General features: G+C 47.3%; 1 protein-coding gene across 1 annotated transcript in view; it reads left to right on the top strand.

Moving 5' to 3' along the window:
* Positions 1-23,792, top strand: part of LOC138300789 (cadherin-23-like) — an 834,147-nt gene that overhangs the window by 398,582 nt on the left and 411,773 nt on the right. Inside the window, exon 8 of the mRNA XM_069240562.1 lies at positions 6,088-6,268. Within this exon, the coding sequence (XP_069096663.1) occupies positions 6,088-6,268 (181 nt within the window). The remainder of the gene's footprint in view (positions 1-6,087; positions 6,269-23,792) is intronic.

Genomic DNA, 23,792 nt, shown 5'->3' with positions numbered 1-23,792 from the left:
TGGGAACACAGTTCCAGGATTGTGGTGCGATCAAGTCTGTAGGTGATGATTACATGTCGCTCCTGCGTTGTCAACAGGTCCACCAGCGGTCTGTACACCAGAGGATGCCGCCATCTCCTCACCTGCCCCAGCGGATGTGCTCTATGGAGGAGAACAGCGATCAGAGAGTCAACCAACTCTGAGGTACGTAAACACAACTTAATCGTAAAATGTTTTCAAATCGACATATGGCTGTATTAGTGTTTAAGCAAGGCCCAGATATGTGTGACGCAGTCAAAATTAATGCCATGTGGTCCCCTGAAATGGCGTCTGCCTGACCTGTAATGTGGGACAAGGGGATATGAGGTAAATGCGCTGGCATTGTACACAGTCGCGGTAGGCAGTCGAAGACCGTGGCACAATCCTGCATTGGTTAACATTGGACCCTATGGGTCCGAGGAGCCAATGACAATGTACGCCAGCGGCGACGGTACGCACTGCCGTGAACGTCACCGCCATTTTCTCTCTGTTCACTCACTTGATACCTGATCTTCGACAGGAGAGGACCTACACTGCAAGTGCTGCTGTGACCTCAGTCTGGAAGAGACAATGGCTTGTGTGTCTAGGGAAAGGGCCCCTGCCTTCAGCACAAAGGAGTTGGAGAAACTAGTGGATGGGGTCCTCCCCAAGTACACGCTACTCTACGGTCCTCCAGACAAACAGGTGAGTACACGGTGAGCATGCTGTGTGGACAACGGCTGCTTGGAGTAGTGTGGATGACAGATGGGGAGGCATGCATGAAATGACGGTGAGTGCATGTGCGTCATGGCAAGGGTAGGGATGCGGGCCAATGACTGTGACGGTACGGACGGTTATATCTTCTCCTTTTCCCCTGTACTATTCCTGTAGGTCAGCGCCCACCAGAAGAAGGATATTTGGCGTGCCATTGCCAAGGAAGTCCGGACCCTTGGGGTCTACCACAGACGGAGCACCCACTGCCGGAAAAGATGGGAGGACATTCACAGCTGGAGCAAGAAGACAGCAGAGGCCCAGCTGGGGATGGCCTCCCAACGTGGGAGGGGTGCCCGTCGCACCATGACCCCCCTGATGTTCCGGATCCTGGCGGTGGCCTACCCGGAGTTGGATGGGCGCTTGAGGGCATCACAGCAGCCACAAGGGGGTGAGTACACTCTCATTCAGCTGATTCAGCGCGCATTGTAGGTGTCTGGGTGGGGTAGGTGGGCTGTGGGTTCCCCTAGGCCAGGGCGAGTTTATTAGTCAAGGTCCCTTCTTAAGGCAGGCCCTGTGGCACCCCACCCCACCTGTGTACAGAGCTAACTACACCTAATCAGGCTCCTGTGACATCCATGTGTGCAGCAATCGGGCATAGCCTTGTAACCCATGTCCCTGTGATTGATTAGGGAACTCCAAATGCACGGCGTAGTGCAGGGGGGTTCTGTATCTGTAGTGTCCGCCAACGGTAGTGGTATTGCATGCACTCAACATGTCTTTCTTCTGTCTTCCCTCCCCTTTTTGTTGTCTCCCTGTGCTTGTGTGCATTAGCATCATCAGGCGGAGGAGCAGTGGCACCGGAGCAGGAGGGAGCTGCATCCCACATGGACCTGGAGGGTGACACAACGGAGTCAGAAGCCACCAGAGGGACGGAGGGTGAGGGGAGCTCCACGGCGGGGACAGGAGCAGACACCAGCGACACAGACTCCTTCTCTGATGGGCGCTCCCTTGCGGTGGCGGGCCCCTCTGTGCCCCCCGCATCTACAGGTACAACCGCCACCCCCCTACCAGCTCCGCCCTCCCAGCAGCCCCTCAGCGTTTTCCCCGTGGCCGCTCACCCAGGAGGATGGGCATCCCCTTCGCCCCAGGCACCTCAGCCCCTGCCCCTGTCACCCCTGCTGCCCTCAGTGAGGAGGCCATTGTCCTCCTCAGGTCCCTCACTGTTGGGCAGTCTACCATTTTGAATGCCATCCAGGATGTAGAGAGGCAGTTGCAACAGACAAATGCATACCTGGAGGGCATTCATTCTGGCCAGGCACCCCATCAGCGAGCTTTTCAGACTCTGGCCTCAGCACTGATGGCAGCCATTGTCCCTGTCTCTAGCCTCCCCCCTCCAACTTCCTCCACCCAGACGCAAACCCCCCTACCTCATCCTATCCCAAGCACACCATCAGACCAGCATGCACAAACGTCAACACACAAGGGAAGCTCAGGCAAACATAAGCACCACACATCCCACAGGCACTCACGCAAGCATCATACACATGCAGACATACCAACAGCCACTGCCTCCACTGTGTACCCCGCCTCCTCATCTCCCTCCTCCCTCCCAGGCTCATCTCCACTCACACCTGCATGCACTACATCGTCAGCCACTACCTCCATCACCAGCACACTCACCACCACACCCCGCTCACGTGCAGTCACCACCCCCACTACCATTCACACATCCCCTGTGTCCTCTCCCAGTGTGTCTGTGAGTCCACCTCCCAAGGTACACAAATGCAGCCACACACCCACCCAACAGCCATCCACTTCACAACAGCCTCCAGCCCATGCACCTTCACCCAAGGTCACCAAACCTACACCTCCTACAACCACTACCTCTTCCTCCACTCCCAAACCCCCTCCATATACCCGTCCCAGTGTGTCCAAAAAACTTTTCCTGTCCAACCTTGACCTCTTCCCCTCACCTCCCCCACCCCTTCAGTCTCCTAGGGCCCGCCTCTCCAGGTCCCAACCCAGCGCCTCAGCCACATCATCTGCGGGAACAATGGTGCCAGTAGTAACCGGCTTCTGGAGTGCGCCAGGAAGCAAGGCAGCCAGTGTGCCAAGGAGCCAGAGCACGGACAGTCCCCCACCTCAAAAGCACACAAAGTTGTCCAGTGCCCGGCGGGAGAGAGCAAAAAAAATCCCAGGGGTACAGTTGGGAGTGTGGAGCCAGCGGCGCCACCATCCAAGGTGGGGAAGGGGCACAGTAAAACAGGCAAGTCTGGGAAAACCTGCATGGCGGACAAGACCGCAACAAGCACCGCTGCCAAGGATACCGCCGCCACCAGCACCGCTGAACAGGACACCGCCGCCACCAGCACCGCTGCCAAGGACACCACCGCCACAAGCACTGCTGAACAGGACACCGCCGCCACCAGCACCGCTGAACAGGACACCGCCGCCACCAGCACCGCTGAACAGGACACCGCCGCAACAAGCACCGCAAGCCAGTGAGTGCCAAAGATTCCGACGCTACTGAGGCCGCCACGAGCAGGATGAAGCACTCTGGGCACAAAGCCCCCTCCAGAACCAGTGGAGAAAGGCATCCACTACCTTAGTCCTTGGCAGGCTGAAGCACTGTGGGCACAAAGCCCCCTCCAGAACCAGTGGAGATTCCACTACCTCTGTCCTTGGCAGGATGAAGCACTCTGGGTACAAAGTCCCCTCCAAAAGCAGTGGAGATTCACATCCACTACCTCTGTCCTTGGCAGGATGAAGCACTCTGGGCACCAAGCCCCCTCCAGAACCAATGGAGAAAGGCATCCACTACCTCAGTCCTTGGAAGGACAAAGCACTCTGGGTACCAAGCCCCCTCCAGAACCAGTGGAGAAAGGCATCCACTAACTCAGTCCTTGGTAGGATGAAGCACTGTGGGCACAAAGCCCCCTCCAGAACCAGTGGAGATTCACATCCACTACCTCTGTCCTTAGCAGGATGAAGCACTCTGGGCACAAAGCCCCCTCCAGAACTAGTGGAGATTCACTTCCACTACCTCTGTCCTTGGCAGGATGAAGCAGTCTGGACACCAAGCCCCCTCCAGAACCAGTGGAGAAAGGCATCCACTACCTCAGTCCTTGGCAGGATGAAGCACTCTGGGCACAAAGCCCCCTCCAGAACCAGTGGAGTATCACATCCACTGCCTCTGTCCTTGGCAGGATGAAGCACTTTGGGCACAAAGCCCCCTCCAGAATCAGTGGAGAGATACATCCACTACCTCAGTCCTTGGCAGGATGAAGCACTCTGGGCACCAAGCCCCCTCCAGAACCAGTGGAGTAAAGCTCCACTACCTCTGTCCTTGGCAGGATGAAGCACTCTGGGATCAAAGCCCCCTCCAGAACTAGTGGAGAGATACATCCACTACCTCTGTCCTTGGCAGGATGAAGCACTCTGGGCACCAAGCCCCCTCCAGAACCAGTGGAGGCTGTTATCCACTTGAGAGACTGTGGCTTTGCACTCCCCAGGATACAGCAGTGGGCAAACCACCCACTGGAGAGACTTGAGAGACTGTGGCTTTGCACTCCCCAGAATAAAGCAGTGGGCAAACCACCCACTGGAGAGACTTGAGAGACTGTGGCATTGCACTACCCAGGATAAAGCAGTGGGCAAACCACCCACTGGAGAGACTTGAGAGACTGTGGCATTGCACTACCCAGGATACATCAATGGGCATGGAGCCCCCTCGTGGATCTGGCGTCGTGCACTCATCCGGCTAAGGTGCCCCCCTTCCCTTCCCCCTGAGGTGCCTGTTTTATTTCTATCTGATGCCCCAGCAGTGTTCGCTCCGTCTTGTTCGGGTATTGAGTGTGGGCCTCGCCCATGCATTTTGGGGCCAGTGGTCCACGGACTATGATGGTGGAATACCTTGGACTTGTATTCTTGTCTTGGTGTATATATTTGTTTAGAGTATGAATATCTTTATATATGTATATATTTTTAATTAATGTATTTGAATATATTACAATCGTTCGACTCATTTCCTTTTGTCCTTGCATTCTTCCAGGGGGGTTTGGGGGTTGTTAATGTAATGTATCAACATGTACTTGAGTGTGTGTTGTAGTGGGTGAGGGTGGGGGTGGGGGTGGGAGTGTTGCGTGTTGCGTATGTGTGTGTCACTCTTTTTTCCCTCCCCCGTCCCCTGTGTCGTGGGTGCACTACTCACTGTGGTCTTTGCCGCCGTCTTTGTTGTTCCTGGTAGAGGAGCAGGAAGATAAAGGCTGGAAGAGTCTGAAGCTCGGGTTCCATGGCGTCCTGATTCCTCGTGGGGTGTGCAGAGGTGAGCGTTTTCCCTTCCAAGTCCTGTTTCCGCCGTGTTTTTGTTTGCGGTGAATCCGCCCCGGAAAAGGTGGCAGATTGGTGCCTTGTAATAATGTGGGTGGTACATTGACTTCCGCCTGTCTGTTGACAGTTACCGCCGCAGTGTTTGTTTCTACCGCCTTGGCGGTCGGAGTGGTAAAGTGGCTGTCTATGTTGGCGGTTTCCACCACGGTTGTGATTCCATTTTTTTTACCGCCGCTTTAACACCGACCGCTAGGGTTGTATGGGAGGGCCAAAGTCTTGTGGCCAAATTAGCGGAGTCACCAATTTTTGCTGTTAAGGAAGACTTCCAAATTTGGGCTCAATACTTTATCTGATGCCCGAGATGAGGGGGTATACTTTATACCCACGTGGGAAATAACTCAATTGTATATCTTCGCTAGATGCTTAATTGGGTGAAACTTTGTCATTTTTATCATATTATGTGGAGGTTCTAGTGCTAAAATTACAGTTCGACACCACCAACATGATTACCACTTAATAATGGTTTGATCGGAATGTGAACACAACGTAAATAGCTTATACAGAAAAATTGTGTTAACCTAGAGCCTTGATAAAATGACTAGGCCACGTAAAGTGTTGGCTGAGGACATTGGTATTGTTTACTGGGTTTATTGACTCTGTAGTACCAGACTATGGATACAACCATTTTTATGAATAACTTTGGATATAAGCACTGAGTACAGAGTTGTATTTTTTTTTAAACTGAAGTATTTTGTGAAATTCGAGACTTGATAAAGTGGACGTTTTAGTACAAGAATGTCGGGACTCAAATTCCATGATTTGTAATTACCTCTACAGGGTAATAGGTGCTAGGTAGCGGTGTAGCGCTGGGGATATATATCTTGTTTACCCCCTTTCTCAAAGGAATAAATGAGTTGATATGTTTTTACTTTCTGTACGTCTTTGACACATCCCTCTATTGTGCAATTACCATACTCCAGGCTCTGGGTAATGCCAAAGGCAACTGCAAAAATGTTACGACCATGTGACGCCTCTCATCTGTTGCAGGTCTTCGTAAATGTTAATGACATCAATGACAATCCACCGACATTTCCCAAGTCGTACGAGGGGCCCTTTGATCTCACCGAAGGCCAGCCAGGCCCAAGAGTGTCAACTGTCAAGGCTGTAGATAGAGACTCTGGGCTGAATGGACAGGTGGAATATAGCATCGTATCTGGCGACCTTCTAGGTGAGTGTATTTTGGTGGTAAATGCTGAACAGTATCATACATACAGATATATATATATATATGCATACACACACACACACGCCAGAAATGTGAGGCACTTGATTGTGATGTATGCTAAAGTACCGTGCCTTAACAGGGTGAAATTACAGAAAGCAAGAAGTATCATTGGAAGTACAAAGTTGTTCTTTTTGATTACTCACACCTCCCCAATAAACGTGCAATATCATGCAACTCTGAACCTGGTACATGATTCTTAATCCTCCTTAGCAATGAACATTTCAAGGTAGCTGCCTGCACTATTTTGAAAGATGCAACTTGAAATTGAACAGGTACTCAAGAAAAATACTAAGGACATTATAAACACCCCCATTCTGAGAGCATCCAGTGAATGAAAATAGGGCCGGCTTTAGGAATGGTGGCGCCTGTGCGACAGTTCATTGTGGCGCCCCCCCACCCAAAGACCTCCTCCTCGGTTTCACTCACTACCACCCGGCAAATGTGCCCCTCATCTCTCCATCGCTCCCCTTTTACATACATTTATGCGTTTTAAAACACTTGTAAAGGGTGGCTTTACTAATCAAGTCAGCTAGCCACATAAAATATAGGGGCATACTTAAGAGCCCCTAGAGCCATTCTAACACCACATTAGCGTCATTTGTTTTATGCTAATGTGGCGTTATAAGGCCAAAGGTGCTGTGTCTTATTAACAAAGTTGCGCAATACATGCATTGTGCCACTTTGTATCCCTTAGCGCTACATTCTACTTGCGTCAGGCATAATGTATGCAAAGGTGGCACACCCCCGTTGGGGGGGGAGGGCAAAAAAATGGCACAAATAAATCTGAAAGATTTCTTTGCGTCATTTTTTTCAGCACTTTTAATGTCTGCTCAGAGCAGACGTTAAAAGGAATTGTCTATTGGTTACAATGGGCCTCTGGGTGCTTTACAGGATTAGTATCAAAAAAATTTACGCTAATCCTGCAAGGCGCCGGACTAGCGTAAAAAGTTCTGACACTAGTCCCCTAACTACCACCATGTTGCACCGCATACTTAAGAGCCCTTAGTGCCATTCTAACACCACAGTAGTGTAATGTTTTTTAAGCTAATGTGGCATTAGGAGGCCAAAACAAATGCGCCACTTTGTAAGCCTTTTCCCTACATTATGCCTGCACCAGGCACAATGTATGAAAAGGGAGTATCCCCCGTTAGGAGGACCAATAAAATGGCACAAAGAAAACTGACAGATTCCTTTGCGTCATTTTTTTCCAGCACTTTTAATGCCTGCTCAGAGCAGGCATTAAAAGGAAGCTTCCATTGGTTACAATGGGCCTCTGAGTGCTTTGCAGGATTACCGTCAACATTTTTGATGCTAATCCTGCAAAGCGCCGGACTAGCATATACAATTCTGATGCTAGTACTCCAACTACCGCCATGCTGTGCCCTATTTTAAATATGATGCACACATGATGGGGTTGGGGGGGCGCTAAGGGGTGCAAGAAAAGTGGCAGAGCACTGTGCGCAGCACCACTTTTTCAAATATGCCCCATAGGACAGTGCTAAATTTGTAAATAAAAAGGTGCTGGTTCCCAAATCCCTCCTATTAAACATTCGGCTGCTGCATTTAAATGTGTGAACACGTAATATAGAGGCAGCGTAATCCTGAAGCCATCTCGGGCCTCTTCAATATATTTACAGGAACTCCCTGCCCCTTCAGCTCACTCTTGCAGATGTCTGCTTTTTCCCCATAGTGACGCTTTTTGGTTTTTCTCTTCCTCCGTCTTTCTGATATGTGTCTTTTTCTCGTAGCAAATGCTTGAGGCAGAAAAGTAAACACCGGTCCTCAAAAATAAGTGCCAGTACTCTGCACTGGAAACAACAAGCACAAATTAAGCACTGTCATAGTGGCATATTTAAGAGACCCTAGTGCCATTCTAACGCCACATTATTGTCATTTTTTTACACTAATGTGACGTTAGAATGCCAAAAACGCTGTGCCATATTTACAAAGAGGCGCAATGCTTGCATTATGCCACTTTATAACCCTTTGCGCTACATTATGCCTGCGTCAGGCATAATGTATGCAAAGGGAGCATCCCCCCACTGAGGGGCAAAAAAAGGACTCAAAGTATCTGTTAGATTTCTTTGCATCATTTGTTTCCACCACTTTTAACGCCTGCTCAGAGAAGCAATTAAAAGGAGGCTTCCATTGGTTGCAATGGGCCTCTGGTTGCTCTGCAAGATTAGGGTCAAAATTGTTGATGCTAATCCTGCAAAGCGCCGGACTAGCGTAAAAGATTCTGACGCTAGTCTCCTAACTACTGCCATGATACGCCATTTTTTAAATATGACGCTCACATGGTGGCGTTAGGGGGGCGCTAAGGGGTGCAAGAAAAATGGCGCTGTACTGTATGCAGTGCCACTTTTCTTAAATATGCCCCATTGTTCTGTTTTTTGCAGCAGCCATATTAACCCTCTGGGCTACTTTATGTTGACTCAAAGCTGCCACTAAGCAAAACTCCCATCTCTTTCTCTAGCAGGAACATTAATCACAAGAGTTATCTTGCCATTTTAATTGTTTCTTGAAGGCTAAACGCACAAGGAACTTTTTAGCAGATGCTTTTAAATAGCAAGTTTCGTAAGTAATCGCTAAACACAGCGCCCCCTTGAAGCCAGCGCCCGGTGCGGTCGCACTGTTCGCACCGCCCAAAAGCCGGCCCTGAATGCAAAACAGATAGCCCCTTTCTTCTGAGTTGGAAGGGCCAGAGAGAGCGCACTACAAAACCTCTGACTTATCAAGGTCCAGCTTCCAATTAAAATTTGACATCCATTTCGAAATGCTCCCAGAGCCGATACCCAAGTATTTAATAGCAATGGATGGTGCTCTCCTTTGCAACTACAACTGCCATCAAAATAATGACTCATTTTGATTACACTTTGTTTTTGTGGTGTTATTTTTACTCATTTGTGCTATAATTTTATGTGTTTTATTTATTTATTTTTAAGTTATTTTAACAACATCGTTTTGCAAGCACGTGGCAACAGTTTTACACTTAATTCCTTTTACACTATTTTCTACTGCATATGTTTGTAAAAAACAAAAAAAAACACATGCTTGCCAAGCCTGGGCATATTGGCTTTGCTAATGCTCGTTTTCTACTGTGGTTAACAACATCTTGAACATGGGGTGCTTAACAGGGGAGTCTGGCATGTGGACAAAACAAGACCACGGAATGGCATTAATGGATCAGAATGTTGACATCAATAACATGTGGGCTTGATTTACAAAGGTACCTTACACCTTTGGGCAACTTTACACTTTTGAGTCAGATTACTACTTTTCGGTATTCATGATTGTACGTTTGTGGTAACTTACACTTATGTAGTACTTACACTTTTGAGATAAGTTCAGCACTATATATAGCCAATTCTGTCATTGCAACACTCTTTGATAATAAATAATATAGGTATGGACTTAAAATAAAACCCCATTGGAAATATTTTTAAATTACATTATATAATTCATATTAGTTAAAAATATAAATAAATATAAATTGATGTTAAAAAAATATATAAAAATAGTACACATTGAATATTTAATTAAAATAGTAACTACTCCAAACTGCAGTTTGTGAACGAGGCCCTTTATATTGTTTGACTTACATGTCTTTATAATTGGAGTCAAAGGGTGCTCAAGTCATTTGACCAATATGACTCAAATATCTGTCAATTGCTGGTGCATCTAGCAGCTGGATGCAGCTATGCTTTGTTTCTTCCTTGTACAATATCCTTGAGAATTAAAAAATATACATAGTTGCTACGGGATTGTGCTATATAGATTAATATGCACTTAATAAATCCAAAAGTTACAGGAATGTTATCAAAGATGTCATAAGTGATGTAATATGTGGGGTAATTAGCAGTGTATGGCGAGGGCACCAACAAAAATAAACAGTTATCTGAGAGTGGGCTCCTCAAGAGATGCCAGGAGCTGGCCCTGGGTGGTGGCGGTCCGCAGGGCCATTAATGACTCCAGGAGGGGATCTGCATGGCCTCCCTCCTTTGTTGTGCATGGGCTGGTCCTGGGGAGGCAGTGGTTTGCAGAATCATATGTGTGCCCACCTTTCCTCTTTAAATTATAGTTATTGCCCCAGGGAGGTGGTGGTCCACCGGGCCCAGGGAGTCTGAGCGGCCTCCCCACACATCAATTTAGTTAGCCCCGGGAAGTGGTGGTCTCCAGGGCATATTTAAGGACCAGAAGGGGGTCCATGCAGCATTTCTTCTTTAATTAATTAAAGCCCTGGGGAAGTGTTGGTTCCCAGGGCCCTAGCAGCCCAAGGGAGGTAGGCCACGCTGCTCCTCCTCTGTAATAACAGTAAGGCCCCAAGAATGTTGTGGTCCCTGGGGCACATAAGAGCTTCTGGAGCGGGGCCCTGGGGGCCCCTCCTTTTTTAAAAACTATATATTGGCATGCCCCCAGGACCTGGTCCACCCAGGGGCTTTGTTGAAAATGAGTGTGGGAACCCACGCTTGGTTTTTTGAAAATTTTTGCTGCAAATTTGCAACAAAAGTTAAAAAAAATAATCTTTTTTGCCTTCGTCGGGTGCCAGGGGGACCCCAGCATCAAGACTAGGAACTCAGGGTATTTCTTCCCTTCCCCCTTTTCTTTATTTTTTTATGTTTTTCTTTAGGACTCAGCTGAGTCCGAGTCCTAAAATGACTACCAACGCTTCCTGGTTGAAGTGCTGGCAGCCAATCAGATCTCTGCACAAGAGCGGGAGGATCTGCAAATTATTCACACACTTTTTTTGCCCTCCCACCCTTTTTTCTCAGCCCCGCTTGACGGTACGCCCCAAAACTTTTCATGCACAACTAGAATCAGTGGTGCACTTTTTGGGGGGAAAATTTTGTGAAGATTTGTCAAGCGTCACCAAAGATAGAGTCAAGTCAAAAAACACTTTTATATAAGTAGTAGCTATAGTTAGGACCTAGTTTCAATAGGAAAAGCATTTTTTTTGTTTAGCCAATAACTTTGGCGTCTTTTTACCAATCTTCACAAAATGTTTTAAACTAGTACAACAGTCAATTTAACTGCTGTATTGAACGTTTTGGGGTGATTCGTCAAGCAAGGGCCTAGAAAATGGAGGGGGTCCAAAAGCACTTTTCCCCATGCAATTTCCATAGGGATTTTTAGAAACGACTACAGCCTGAACCGCTGGATGGAATTACACTAAATTTAATAGAAATTTTGCTTTTGACTCAAAAAGTGCTTATTTGTGATTTGGTGTAAATCCATTCAGTAGTTTTGGGGATATTAAAGGAAAAAGAAATGTGTACATCTGGGCGGAGCCTAAGCATAGATCTCACGGTGAGATCTGATTGGCTGCCAGCAATTCAACCAGGAAGTTCTGGCAGCCATCTTGACACCGTTATACCTGATAGCACCCCATTGAAATACATTGTAGTGAAAGGCAGGTTGTGAGGTTCAAAAAAAGGAGAACGTATAAACAGTGTTAACAGACTTTAGTTACAATTTAAGTAAATTGTTGATGATATCATACTACTTTTAGGAATTGTGATGTGTTTCAAGGTGATTTTACTCTGTGAAAAAAGCCTTCTGCTGGGATTTCATGAATCATGTTTGAAAGAAACTGTTTCTCCCATGATTTTCCCATAGAGGTTATGGAAGGCGCTACTGAAGCTAAAATGAGAGCATATTTTCTGTAAGTTCACTCTACCTTTCTCAGCCATATGAGAATGAAGACTGACATTCTCGGTAAAACATGTACTTCAAAAAGGGGCAACCTCTCAGTTGATTCCCCTTCGTTCTACTGTAGCCTACCAGAGTGTTACAAAGAAGAACTCAACTGCTAACAAATACATATGACAAATGTGTTGCACGCTTGTAACCATCTTAATTTAAACAAACTGGTAAAAGCTAAAACATTTAATTAAGAAAGGAACAAAATAAGGGGTTCATTTTGTCATAGAAGTTATGGTTAGTGCTATAGAAAGAAAAATTAGGACACGTTTGAGTGAGTTTTCAAATATCTTTCTCTTATGTTTTATTAAAACATTCTGACATGCAGACTGAAACATGACTTTTAACACCAGCAGTAGCCTGCCAGTTAACTTCCTGGTGATGAGCAGCTTTATTGCAGTGTTATAATGAGTACTAACATTCTGGATTCATACCTAAAAAAGGCACATCTGAATGTCATCTTGAAGGATTTGAAGTAAAAAAACTGATAGCTGTTTCTACTGTGGATACTGCAGTAAATGAGGAAATTAGGGAGCTTCATTACAAATAAGACTCCCAAGGTGGCCACCAGAGAATAACAAGAGCCCAAATGTAGCACAATTATCACCTAAATGTAGCCCAAGTATAGCCCAATGACAGAAGGGTGTAAAACACTTAATTGTTTTGTTTTTTGCAGTTTTATGTAGCACAGACTTGACTTGAATGTATTGGAGTGCTTTACATGAGCATCCGTTATATATACAAGGACACATTTGTTTTGATTTTAGGAATGGGGAGATTAAGTGGAAGCACAGCACACCATGGACGTCAACAGTAAGACTATAATGGCATACACACAGACAACGGTGGGAAGGTGGGGTGTCAGGGGCAGCAAGCTGGTCACACAGGGCAGGTGAGAAGGGCAGTGGTAGAACGACAGCCACACAGGGCTGTAGTGAGGGAGCAGGGGCATTGACTTGGACAATGGATAGCAAGGAGGAGGGGAGCAGGAACAGCAAGCTTAGGTGTGAGCAGTACAATAAAAGGCCATGCCCTACATCCAACCCCCCTACTACCACCATGCATTGCGATGGGCATCTTACTTAATGTTAAAAAAAACCTAGAAACTCACTGAAAAACCAACGGTTAAAGGGACGTTGTAGCTCAGATTTTACACGCATGAAACCATAGAAATTCAGCTGTTATAGTTAGAAGTATTTCACGTAACTGCAACTCATGCCCTAAGATAACTATAACTTGCACCCTCATCATGCACCGCTAATTATCCTAGATATTACATCACTCATAACATCTTCTATGAGATCATTGATGATATCACTGTAACATTTTCAGTAAAATTATTGATGAGAAAAACTGTGCATGGCGAGAGCATGACAAGACTAGGCTTTCCGGCCAACTCACTAATGCGCACCACAAAAAGCTGTGCTCAGTTTAGGGTTGGCTGCATGTGGGGTGTTGGCTGCAAGGGTTGGAGGTATGCATGATAATAAAATAAGATGGCTATAAGTTGCACCTTCGCCAGCATTGTTAAATACCCCACATATTACATTACTCAACACATCTTGTATGACATCATTGATCATATCACTGCAACACTGGCATTACTATTATTGAGGAGAAAAGTAGGCATGGTGAGAGCATGGCAAGGCTTTGCCTTGTGGCTAACCCACCAACACACATCACAAAGGCTGTGCACAGCTTTCGGTTGGCTGCATGTGGGGTGTTGGCTGCAGGTGATTGGATGTGTGCATGATAATAAAATAAGGCAACTATTGAGAAGAAAACTGTGCATGGCGGGGCACAAGTTATAGATACATTAGGGCACGGGTTATAGTTACTTGCAATATCTATCAATCTATCAATCAATCAATCAGAGGGTTGTTGTAGAGTGAGGGCTTTTTACCTTGGGGGGGTCTTCAGGCACTGGTTGGATGCTGTGGTGTTGGTCCGTCTGGCTGAGATAGTGGTCGAAAAGCCAGGAGTTGAGCTGCTGATTAAAGTCCTTGCGAGAGGGGGAGGCTCTTTCCAGGATCTGGTGGTGAGGTGGGAGAAGGAACGTCCTCTGAGGAATTCACTGTGAATACAGGGGTTGTTGGCGAGGGAGAGGGAGGCTGAGCAGGACTCTCTGGTAGATTGGTGGAGCTTGAGGTGTTGGTTGATGAATGGGGCTCTTGTGTCATGGAGGGCTTGGTAGGCATGTGTGAAGAGCTTGAAGAGGCATCTTTACTGTACGGAGAGCCAGTGGAGGGCTCTGAGGTGGGGAGTGATGATGATTCTTCTGGGGAGGTTGAGGACGAGCCTGGCTGCAGAGTTTTGGATGACTTGAAGGCATCCTAGGATTTTTTCGGAGGCTCCGACTTAGAGATTGTTGCCATAGCTGAGGCAGCTGGTGATGAGGGCCTGGGTGACCATTTTCCTGGTCCAGAGAGGTATCCAGCTAAAGTTTTCGTGCAGCATGCAGAGGGTGTTGAAGCAGGCCACGGAGACCGTGTTGATTTGTTTCTTCATGGTGAGGCAGGTGTCCAGATTGATCCTGAGGTTGCAAGCTTAGTCTGCGGGGATAGGTGGGGGCGCAGAAGGCAGTGGGCCACAATGTGTTGCCCCTGGCGGGAGGGCTTGTGTCCAAAGATGAGGATCTCTATTTTGTCAGAGTTGAGCTTGAGGCAAATGTCTTTCATCCAGGCGGCGATGTCTGTCATGGTGTCCTGAAAGTTGGTTTGGGTGGTGGTGGCGTAGTTGGCAAAGAAGAGTACGAGCTGAGTGTCCTCAGCGTAGGAGATGATGTTGAGGCTGTGAGTGAGGGTGAGATGAGCAAGAGGGGTCATGTAGATGGTGAAGAGGGTTGTACTGAGGGAGAAGCCCTGTGGAACCCTGCAGATGATGTCTTTGGGGGAAGAAGTGAAAGGTGATAGGAGGATCTTCTGTGTTCAGCCAGTGAGGAAGGAGGAGAGCCAGTTGAGTGCCTGTCGTATATTCGGATTGATGAAGTCTGGTGCTCAGGATGTGGTGGGAGATGGTGTTGAAGGCTGCCGAGAGATCTAGGAGAATAAGGGCCACTGTGCTGTCAAGGTCTAAAATGTTTCTGATATCATTAGTAGCTGCTATGAGTGCTGTCTCCATACTGTAGTTGGGTCAGAAGCTGGATTGGGATGGGTCAAGAAGGTGGTTTAGTTCGAAGTAGTGGTTGAGCTGGCCGTTGATTGCTTTTTCTAGGACTTTGGCTGGAAACAGGAGGAGTCCGATTGAGTGGTAATTCTTCAGTTTGCTGGGGTCGGCTGAGGGTTTCTTTGTTAGATGTTTGATCTGAGAGTGTTTCCAGATGTTGGGGAAGGTGGCAGTGGTGATGTAAGTGTTGAAGATCTCCGTAAAGCGAATGCACATTTTTTGTGGCCCAGGTTGTAGAGGTGGTGCTCATGAGTTTGGTGGTGTCTTCCGTGGATAGCTGCTTCTATTCGGAGATCTGTGGGATGGTGGTGTTAGTTAGGGGGTGGGGTGGAGAGATGGGACTCAAAGTTGCTGTAGGTTTGGTGATTTTCTGGTGGAAGTAGCTTGTTGCAGAGGGATTGGGAGCGGCAGATGGTGTTCGCTGTGGCGGCGGGGCAGAAGTTCTCTGGGGCGGTTAGAGCTGGCTTCGATGCAGGAGTTGAGTGCTTCTTTCTTGGTGTCCCTGAGTGGTAGTTCTTGAGGATGGACTTGAAGTGGTCAGGGTTGGCGGGGTCTTGTTGGACAGCCAGCGTCTCTCTAGTCTACGTATTGCTGCTTGAATGCATGGAGTTCGGGGAGGAACCAGGTGGCTTGCTTGGTAGGTCAGCTGCTAGAAGATCTTTTCAGAGGAGCTACTGTGTCCACGGTGGTGGTGAGCCAGTTGGAGAGGTTTTGTAATTGGTGCTAGAGGGTGTCCGCCGGGTGTGGTTTGGCGTTTTCAAGGGCATTGGTCCAGGTGGCTTTTGTGACTTTTCCCCAGTTGAGGCAGGGGAGAGGGTGAGGTTTGATGGCAGTGTTATATCATAGGTCGATAGTTAAGTGAAATATGCTGTGGTCCATCCATGTTATTTCGGTAGTGTGGATAAACTTGGCTATGTTGCTGGTGGAGAAGACAGTGTCCAGCCAGTGTGTGTCATGCAGTATGGGTAGAGACAGAGACCAGCTGGTTTAAGCCAATGGTGCTTAGGTTTTCGATGAGTGTTGTGGAGTTGGCAAAGCTCAGGCCTTTCAGATGGAAGTTCAAGTCTCCCAGTCAGATGTAGTGGTTGGTGTTGACTGCAGGAGGCAACTAAGTCAGGTATGGTGTCGCAGAAAGAGGGGTGGGGACCTGGCAGTCTGTAGGTGAGGGTTCCTCTAATGGCTGTGTTGGCATCCGGTTTGATCTGGAAGTTGAGGTGTTCCATGATGGATGTGGAGTTGTTGTTGGTGGCGGTGCAGCGGAGAGAGTCCCTGTGGATGATGGCAATGCCTCCGCCGTGTCTGTTGGGGTGGTCGCGGTGGATCATTTTGTAGCTTGAGGGGGTCCTGGTGGCGATGGCCGGGGTGGATGATGGGGTGAGTCAGGTTTCTGTGATGTAAATCGCTTCGGGAGGGAGGTGATGGTGTCCCAGATCACAATGGCTTGTTTGCAAAATGATTGTACGTTGAGGAGGGTGCATCGAAGTTGCGTGTTGTGGCTGGGGTTCCATCATGAGGGGTTACAGTAGGTCCTGCATTGCAGGAGGAGCAGCAGTGTGTCAGGAGAATGAGCCCTTGATGGCCCGGGGTGAGGCGATGATGCAATCCAAGGCAGGGGTCTTCAGTTTGAGTTATCTGAGTTTGTCGGGGATATATTGGTGGCATCTAGAGGTTCAGGGGTCCTGGCACTGGGCACGGTCCATGCATGGATGGGCACAGACAAACTTGCCTTTGGCACACCTCTGGCGCCCCAGCGGCACAATCCCACAGTGACCACCATTAAGTAGGTCCTAGGGAGGGCGGGAAGGGAAATGGCTGGAGAGGCGGCAAGGAGAAGTGTGGGGCACAGATGACTGGGGCATAGAAAAGGCTGCAAAAGGCAAGGGAAATGACGGAGGCAAAAGGCAGAACAAAAGGCAAAAGCAGAAAAAAAAAAACAGAGACAGGAGGCAAAAAGGCATAAAAGCAGAGAGAAGAGTAAAAGAGGCAACGAAAAACAATCCGAGGCAAGAGGTAGAAGATGTCACTTCCCTTTTTTCAGAATATAAGTCAGTCAGTCTTGCTCTGCCTTGCGTTGCAAACACTTCCTTTTGGTTGTGCTCTTCGCTCCTGTTCTTCTATCCTGTTTTTGTGCCTTGGAATATTTTTGCCCATTTTTTTGTTCCTGTTGGCAAGTCCTGTTTTTCTTCTTCTCTTCAGGAGTTCCTGTTTGAGGTTTTCCCCAGTGTTTGTTTTTTTTTCCCTCTGGGACTCTTTCTGGAGGGTACGGTCTGCTTTGGTGTTTCCTGTCAAGCAGCACCGTGGCAACTAGAAAGGGTCGCCCTTATCTAGGATTATCCAGAACCTGTAGAAGACAGGGGGTATTCGCCAACCCTGTATCCAGAGGTGAGAAGTCAAGCGCAGTTTGTAACAATGGCAGGATGAGGGGCATCAAGGGAGAGCGGACTTGCTCTATAACTATAACTGGTGAAGTTCTGTGGCATTTAGAGTTTAAAATGTTACGGTATTATTGAACATTTCACCTGACTAAACATTACTTTAACCTTTGTCTTTTTTCATATATATATATATATATATATATATATATATATATATATATATATATATATATATATATATATACTGTAAACTTCGCACACTACTCACCCGTTAGGGTCTCAAGGTGCTGTACACATACCGCTGTGGAACCCCACCTGGCTTTTCCCTGTGAGGTGCCCACTCATGAACAGCCCCAGGGTGAAGCCAGGCATCCAAGCACTGACAGGGCCGTTGTGGAGATTAAGCAAACCATTGCCCAGAGTTACAGAGTGGGACCCATTAATTAGATTAGACACTGAGGCGAGAAATATCTGGTCCAAGGGAATTGAGCCCAAGACCCGCCGAGGCGGGAATTGTACCCTGGTCCCAGGCTAGATCTCTGCATCATGGGCTGCCGCTCTAACCATTGTGCCACACTTATCCACTGCATGCACCATTCTTTGCTTCTCCCTTCTTCTTCTCATTGGAGTATTTCCTTGCTTTCCCTCTGCGGCCCTCCTCCAGCTGCATGTGTGCAATCACTGGCGCAGAGTGAGCATATAGCATTTTCAGGGCTACAGACCAGGTCTTGGAGTAAAGGGGCGGAGCACAACAGACACGGTGTGGCAAAATATAGCACTACAAGCAGTTGTTTCCACTTGCTTTTCTTCCCCTCTCTGCCTCTCCTTCCTCTGCTCTGTGCTGCATGGTCACAGTCCTTTCTAGTTGTGCTTGTTTCCAGAATTGTATTCTCAAAGGGAGCAGAGAGCACTGGAAGGACTGACTCTATACAATGAATACATTTTAATATATTTGAAGAACAATATTCCAACCATCACCGCCTGACCTTGTGCATAAAGTAACAAGTCGATAAGGATAGTCATAGTTTCTGTGCAAAATCATGATTTGTGGGGTTCCTTCTTATTTTGTGTGTCTATTGTAGGAAAGTGGAATATTATGTGGTATGGTTGGGTAGCCTTACCATGTAATATTATCACAATACCCAAAGATGGTCCGTGGGTAAACACCAATAAATCCTGGTACAGTGGCAAAAAGCCGTAAGGCTTTACTAGAAGAACATGTTAAGACCAAAATGGTCTGTAAGTAATTGACACGACTCATTAGAAATCCAACACCAACTTATTAAAATAAAGTGTATTTTTATCTTAATTGAGACACCACAATTAATAGAATAGCATGCATGTAACAGGAGTTATAGATTTTAGAAGCAATATTAGAAGCAATATTAAATCAGTGCAAAATAATATATGAAAAATATAACATTGTGGTCAATGGTAAAGACCACTAGTGACAATCAGCCACTTTGAGATCGAGTTACTTGGAACCCTTGCAGGGTTAAGGTTGTGAGGGTCCTAGGAACAGGCCAAGAAAGTCAGTTCAATTTTACCTTGCCTGTGGAGTCAGGCTGCAGAGTTGTCCTGGCTGTCCGTGGTGCTGAACGGGAGCCATGGGAGGTGCTGATTTACTGCTTACATGGTGCTGCAAGAAACAAGATGCAAAAAGAAAGAGGAGGCTTAGTTTGCTGAGGTCAAATGCAGGTTGCATAGTGCTCCCAGTAGCAGAAGTGTCAAGTGTGGGAGTTGGTTACTGGACTGGTGACCAGCAAGCCTTTGCAGCTGTAAGGACACAGAAAAGCTTCTGGAACTTCACTGGGTCTGAGGGAGTGATGTAGCAGCCTAAAACTTTGGGGAAGGTGAAACTACAGCTCCCACAATGCACTCAACCACCTGGATTTGGGTGATCATGTAATTGTCCCCCTATTCCAAATCTGGTATTGGGGAGGCAATTCCATGCATCCTGGGGTCTCCACCATGGACCCCCAGTACTGCCAAACCAGCTCTCTGAGGCTTGCACTGCAGCTACAGCTGCTGCCACCTCACAAACAGGGTTCTGCCCCCCTGGGCAGCCCACTCCCAGGAAGGCAGAACAAAGCATTTCCTCTGACATTTCCCCTGATAGCAAGCGGTTCTATGAATTCAGTGAGTGTTTCCACCTGCAGTTTGCAGGTAACTAGCACCACTAGTCCAGGGGTGATAGAGGGTGCTTTTGGCTTCCACGGGGGTTTTTCTTATCAGGAGTGTTGAGTTTGAGCCAAAGACGAGGGTCGTTCATGCAGTTCAGAGGCTGTTGTTACAGTGACAGTGTATCCCTCTTATTTTTTGGTGCTGTGGGCAAAGTCCTGTTGTGAGCGACACAGGGATTCTCTTGGTCCTATCTTTAAGTATGTTCTTCAGATCTGAGGAGCCAGTGTCAGGGATGTCCCTTTAATTTTAGATTTAGGGGTGCTAGGGGTGTGGAGGCTAGTAGCCGATGGGCAGCTAGCTGCAGCAGCCAATCCATCCCGGAGGTGACCACATCCAGTGAGGTGGGTCATTTTTATTTTACCCAGAATCTTCTATTCTGCCACTCCTACACATGGCAGAAAACTACATTTAGCGTACTGACCAAGCTGCTTACCCCAATTCAAGTTGGGGTGTATACCAACTTGAATATGTAATTTCCCACCTGTCCAAGAGCAAATGTGCTTGGGGCCGGGAGAGGGCTGTTTCCTCCACTGAGAGTCAGCCCTTGTGTGTATCAGAGGCAGTGCAGACTTTGAAGGTCACCACCTTGATGTGTCCATTCACTAGTCTGCTTGGGAGGAGGTAGGTGTGACCTCCTTCCTGCCCAGGTCTTGGTCCTGACTACTGGGAGTGATCACACTGCCTGGCAGGAGGTCAGAATCTTGTATTGGCTGCAGAAGAGGTTGGAAACTGTGGGCTGGTCAGCCGGAGCACAGTGAAGCTGTGTCAACCTGGTGGTCAACCTCTGAAGACACCACCAGGGTGCATGCCACATTACCCAGGGCACAAGATTAATGTCAGAGGTGAGAAGGCATGTTTTTTATACCAAACATGACATATTTTAGTGGTACCATAATGGAGCTGCCAATCTTGAGGGTGCCCGGTTGGCAGCCCATGATCCTATGGACCTCTATCACTTATAGTAGTTTCCAATGGGGAACGCCACAATAGGGGCATATAGGCTTGCACGTGTATGTCTATGCCTTCATTATAATGCCCCCGGTCTCCTGGGATGAGGATGCCTGCTTTAGGGGTGCCTGACATATATTATAGGTAGTGAATTTGACTGTGCCACACATGGTGAGAGCAAAGTCAAGTCTGAGCAGTTTGCATTGCTCCTGCAGTATGCAATGGTAGGCCTGCTGTCAGTAGTTTTTTGGGGTCATCCAGGGTGGCACAAAACTGTGCTGCAGCTCCCTGGACCATTTGCCACGTGTGTCTTGGGTACCGCGGGTACCATGTACTAGGGACTTATAATGGCATAATGTCTTTGCCAATTTGGGATTACCAAGTTAAACATGACAATTTTGGGGGAGAGCACAGGCACTGGGGTCTGGCCAGAAGACTCTACTATGCTATCAGTCACAACTATCACCATCTGGAACAAGAAGTGAGAGGTGACCATACAAAAAAGGAGCACTTTCCTACATCTATGATTAAAGACAAAGGCTAGATTGGACGGACAATGATCACCAGTCACCAATGCATAAAAGATTTAAGCAGAGCAACACTGTAGGTGGAAGGATGATGTTAAATAACAGACCACAACAAGAAGTGTGCTTGTCAAAACTCAGTTCATTTAGTTCACATTGAAGTTCTTTCTTAAACAATTCTGACCTGCGCATTACAAAACAGAAGCCATCCTCCATGATTTCTGGGAACCTCCAAAATTTCAGTATGAAGCAACCAGGAAATCCTGTTAGCACAACACTACATGCAGGCCCACTCAGGAAGTATTGCATCCAGCTATTGACAAATGACAGTGATCTCAGGAAGTCAGGGCAAACTCATAGAGGTGTGAGAAGGGGGGCCTGCCATGATGTGCCACAATTCTTTCTTGAAGTCTCTGGATTTGTCAAACTATATTTGACAAGAGTGTTTCACAAGAATATCACTTTGTTAGACCTGACAGCCTTTGGCGGGGTCACCCCTAACTTTTTGCCTGCCTCCCTCCACTTTTTGGACACTGTTTCTGCTGGTTTTAGGACTTTGCACTCTTTACCACTGCTAACCAGTGCTAAAGTGCATATGCTCTCTCCCTTAAAACATGGTGACACTGGATCATACCCAATTGGCCTATTTAATTTACTTATAAGTACCTAGTAAAGTGCACTATATGTGCCCAGGGCCTGTAGATTAAATGCTATTAGTGGGCCTGCAGCACTGATTGTGCCACCCACTTAAGTAGCCCCTTACCCATGTCTCAGACTTGCCATTGCAAGGCCTATGTGTGCAGTTTCAGTGCCAATTCGACTTGGCATTTAAAAGTACTTGCAAAGCCTAAAACTCCCCTTTTTCTACATATAAATCAGCCCTAAGGTGGGCCCTAGGTAACCCCTAGGGCAGGGTGCTGTCTAGACAAAAGGCAGGACATGCACCTGTGTAGTTTACATGTCCTGATAGTGTAAAACTCCTAAGTTCATTTTACACTGCCGTGAGGCCTGCTCCTTTCATAGGCTAACATTAGGGCTACCCTCATATACTGTTTGAGTCGTAGCTTCTGATCTGAAAGGAGTAACCAGGCCATTTTTAGTAAGGCCAGAATGGTAATACAAAATCCTGCTGACTGGTAAAGGTGGATTTAATATAACTATTTTAGAAATGCCACTTTTAGAAAGTGGACATTTCTCTGCACTTACATCCTTCTGTGCCTTACAATCCACATCTGGCTAGGTTCAGTTGACAGCTCCCTTGTGCATTCACTCAGACTAACCCCAAACACAGGATGCTCAGTCACACTTGCACATATCTACATATTGAATGGGTCTTCTTGGGGTGGGAGGGTGGAGGACCTGACAAAGGACAGTAGCCTTCCCTCACACAAAGGACTTCCACACTCCCTACTGGGACCCTGGTAGACAGGATGGAACTGAAAGGGGACCTTGTGCACTTCTAAGCCACTCTTAGAAGTCTCCCCCAGTGTTATTTGCACTTTCCTCGGTCCGGGGTGGGACTAAAACCCCCAGGCATCTTCAAACACCGGCAGCACTCTTGATATTGACGCGCCCTCGAGTGGGACACGTATTTGCACTTTCCTCGGCCACGGGTGGGACTACATCCCCCAGACATCTTCAGGCACCGGCAGCAGCCTTGAAATTGACGCGTCCTCACGCAGTATGCGGGACACGCGCGGGACGTGCCCAGGCGCGTGTCCGGGCCAGGACGGGCCCTTTTTCGCCCGACAGAGGCCAGGCAGGGCCCACTATCTTGGTCGGAGAAGCCTTTATAAATAAGAGTTAGAGGTTTCTTTCATATTTGGGTTGGTTCTACTTTATCAGTTCAACTATGGGGAAAAGGAAGGCTGCAGACCTACCAGTGCCACCAAACGATATAAAAAAATTGAAAAAACGCTTTAGGAAACAAGCAACTGAGGTCACTCGATGTGAAATGTACTTATTGTTTGAGGAAGTAGAGGCTATCTTGAAATCTGATATTCACTCAGCTGGGGGTTTGCCTGCCAAGAAGGTCCCGACCCGAAATGGGAAAATTCCAGAGATTTTTAAAAGGAAGAAGGGCAGGCAAACATTGGATTCTCCCATAGAGGATCCCAGGAGGGAGGAATTATTTATACCAAAGAACACTGCTTTATGTTTACCAACACCCTGTAGTGTACTTAACCCCCAACTCTGTCAGGAAGTTACTCTTATTGATATAGCTATGCCTACTCCCAATCCTTTAAGCCCTGTGGTCAGAGTGATCCCAAATATACCATGTACTAATCGGTTTGATCCACTGGCAAAGGGTGATGATTTGTTTAAGGGCACTTTAAAATCAGAGGGTAAATGAAGTTAGGGACATGGTCATATCACTTACTAATTTAATGAAAGAAAAAATGACCCACCATTGTGGGTGCGCCTGTCAGCTGAGTAATGTGGAGAGAAGTGGGGATGATATACCACCTAAGCCTAAAATATCTTCATCTAATAATTTTCCTCTAGGGGGATCAGTTAACTCCCCTCTCTGCGAAAAACTGTCTATCTCTGGTGGAGAGGGACATAACCAAG

Source organism: Pleurodeles waltl, chromosome 6 (genome assembly GCF_031143425.1).
Source record: "Pleurodeles waltl isolate 20211129_DDA chromosome 6, aPleWal1.hap1.20221129, whole genome shotgun sequence".
In the NCBI taxonomy this organism is placed as follows: domain Eukaryota; kingdom Metazoa; phylum Chordata; class Amphibia; order Caudata; family Salamandridae; genus Pleurodeles; species Pleurodeles waltl.
Note: the sequence above shows the minus strand (reverse complement) of the source record. Positions and strands in the feature narration are given on the sequence as shown.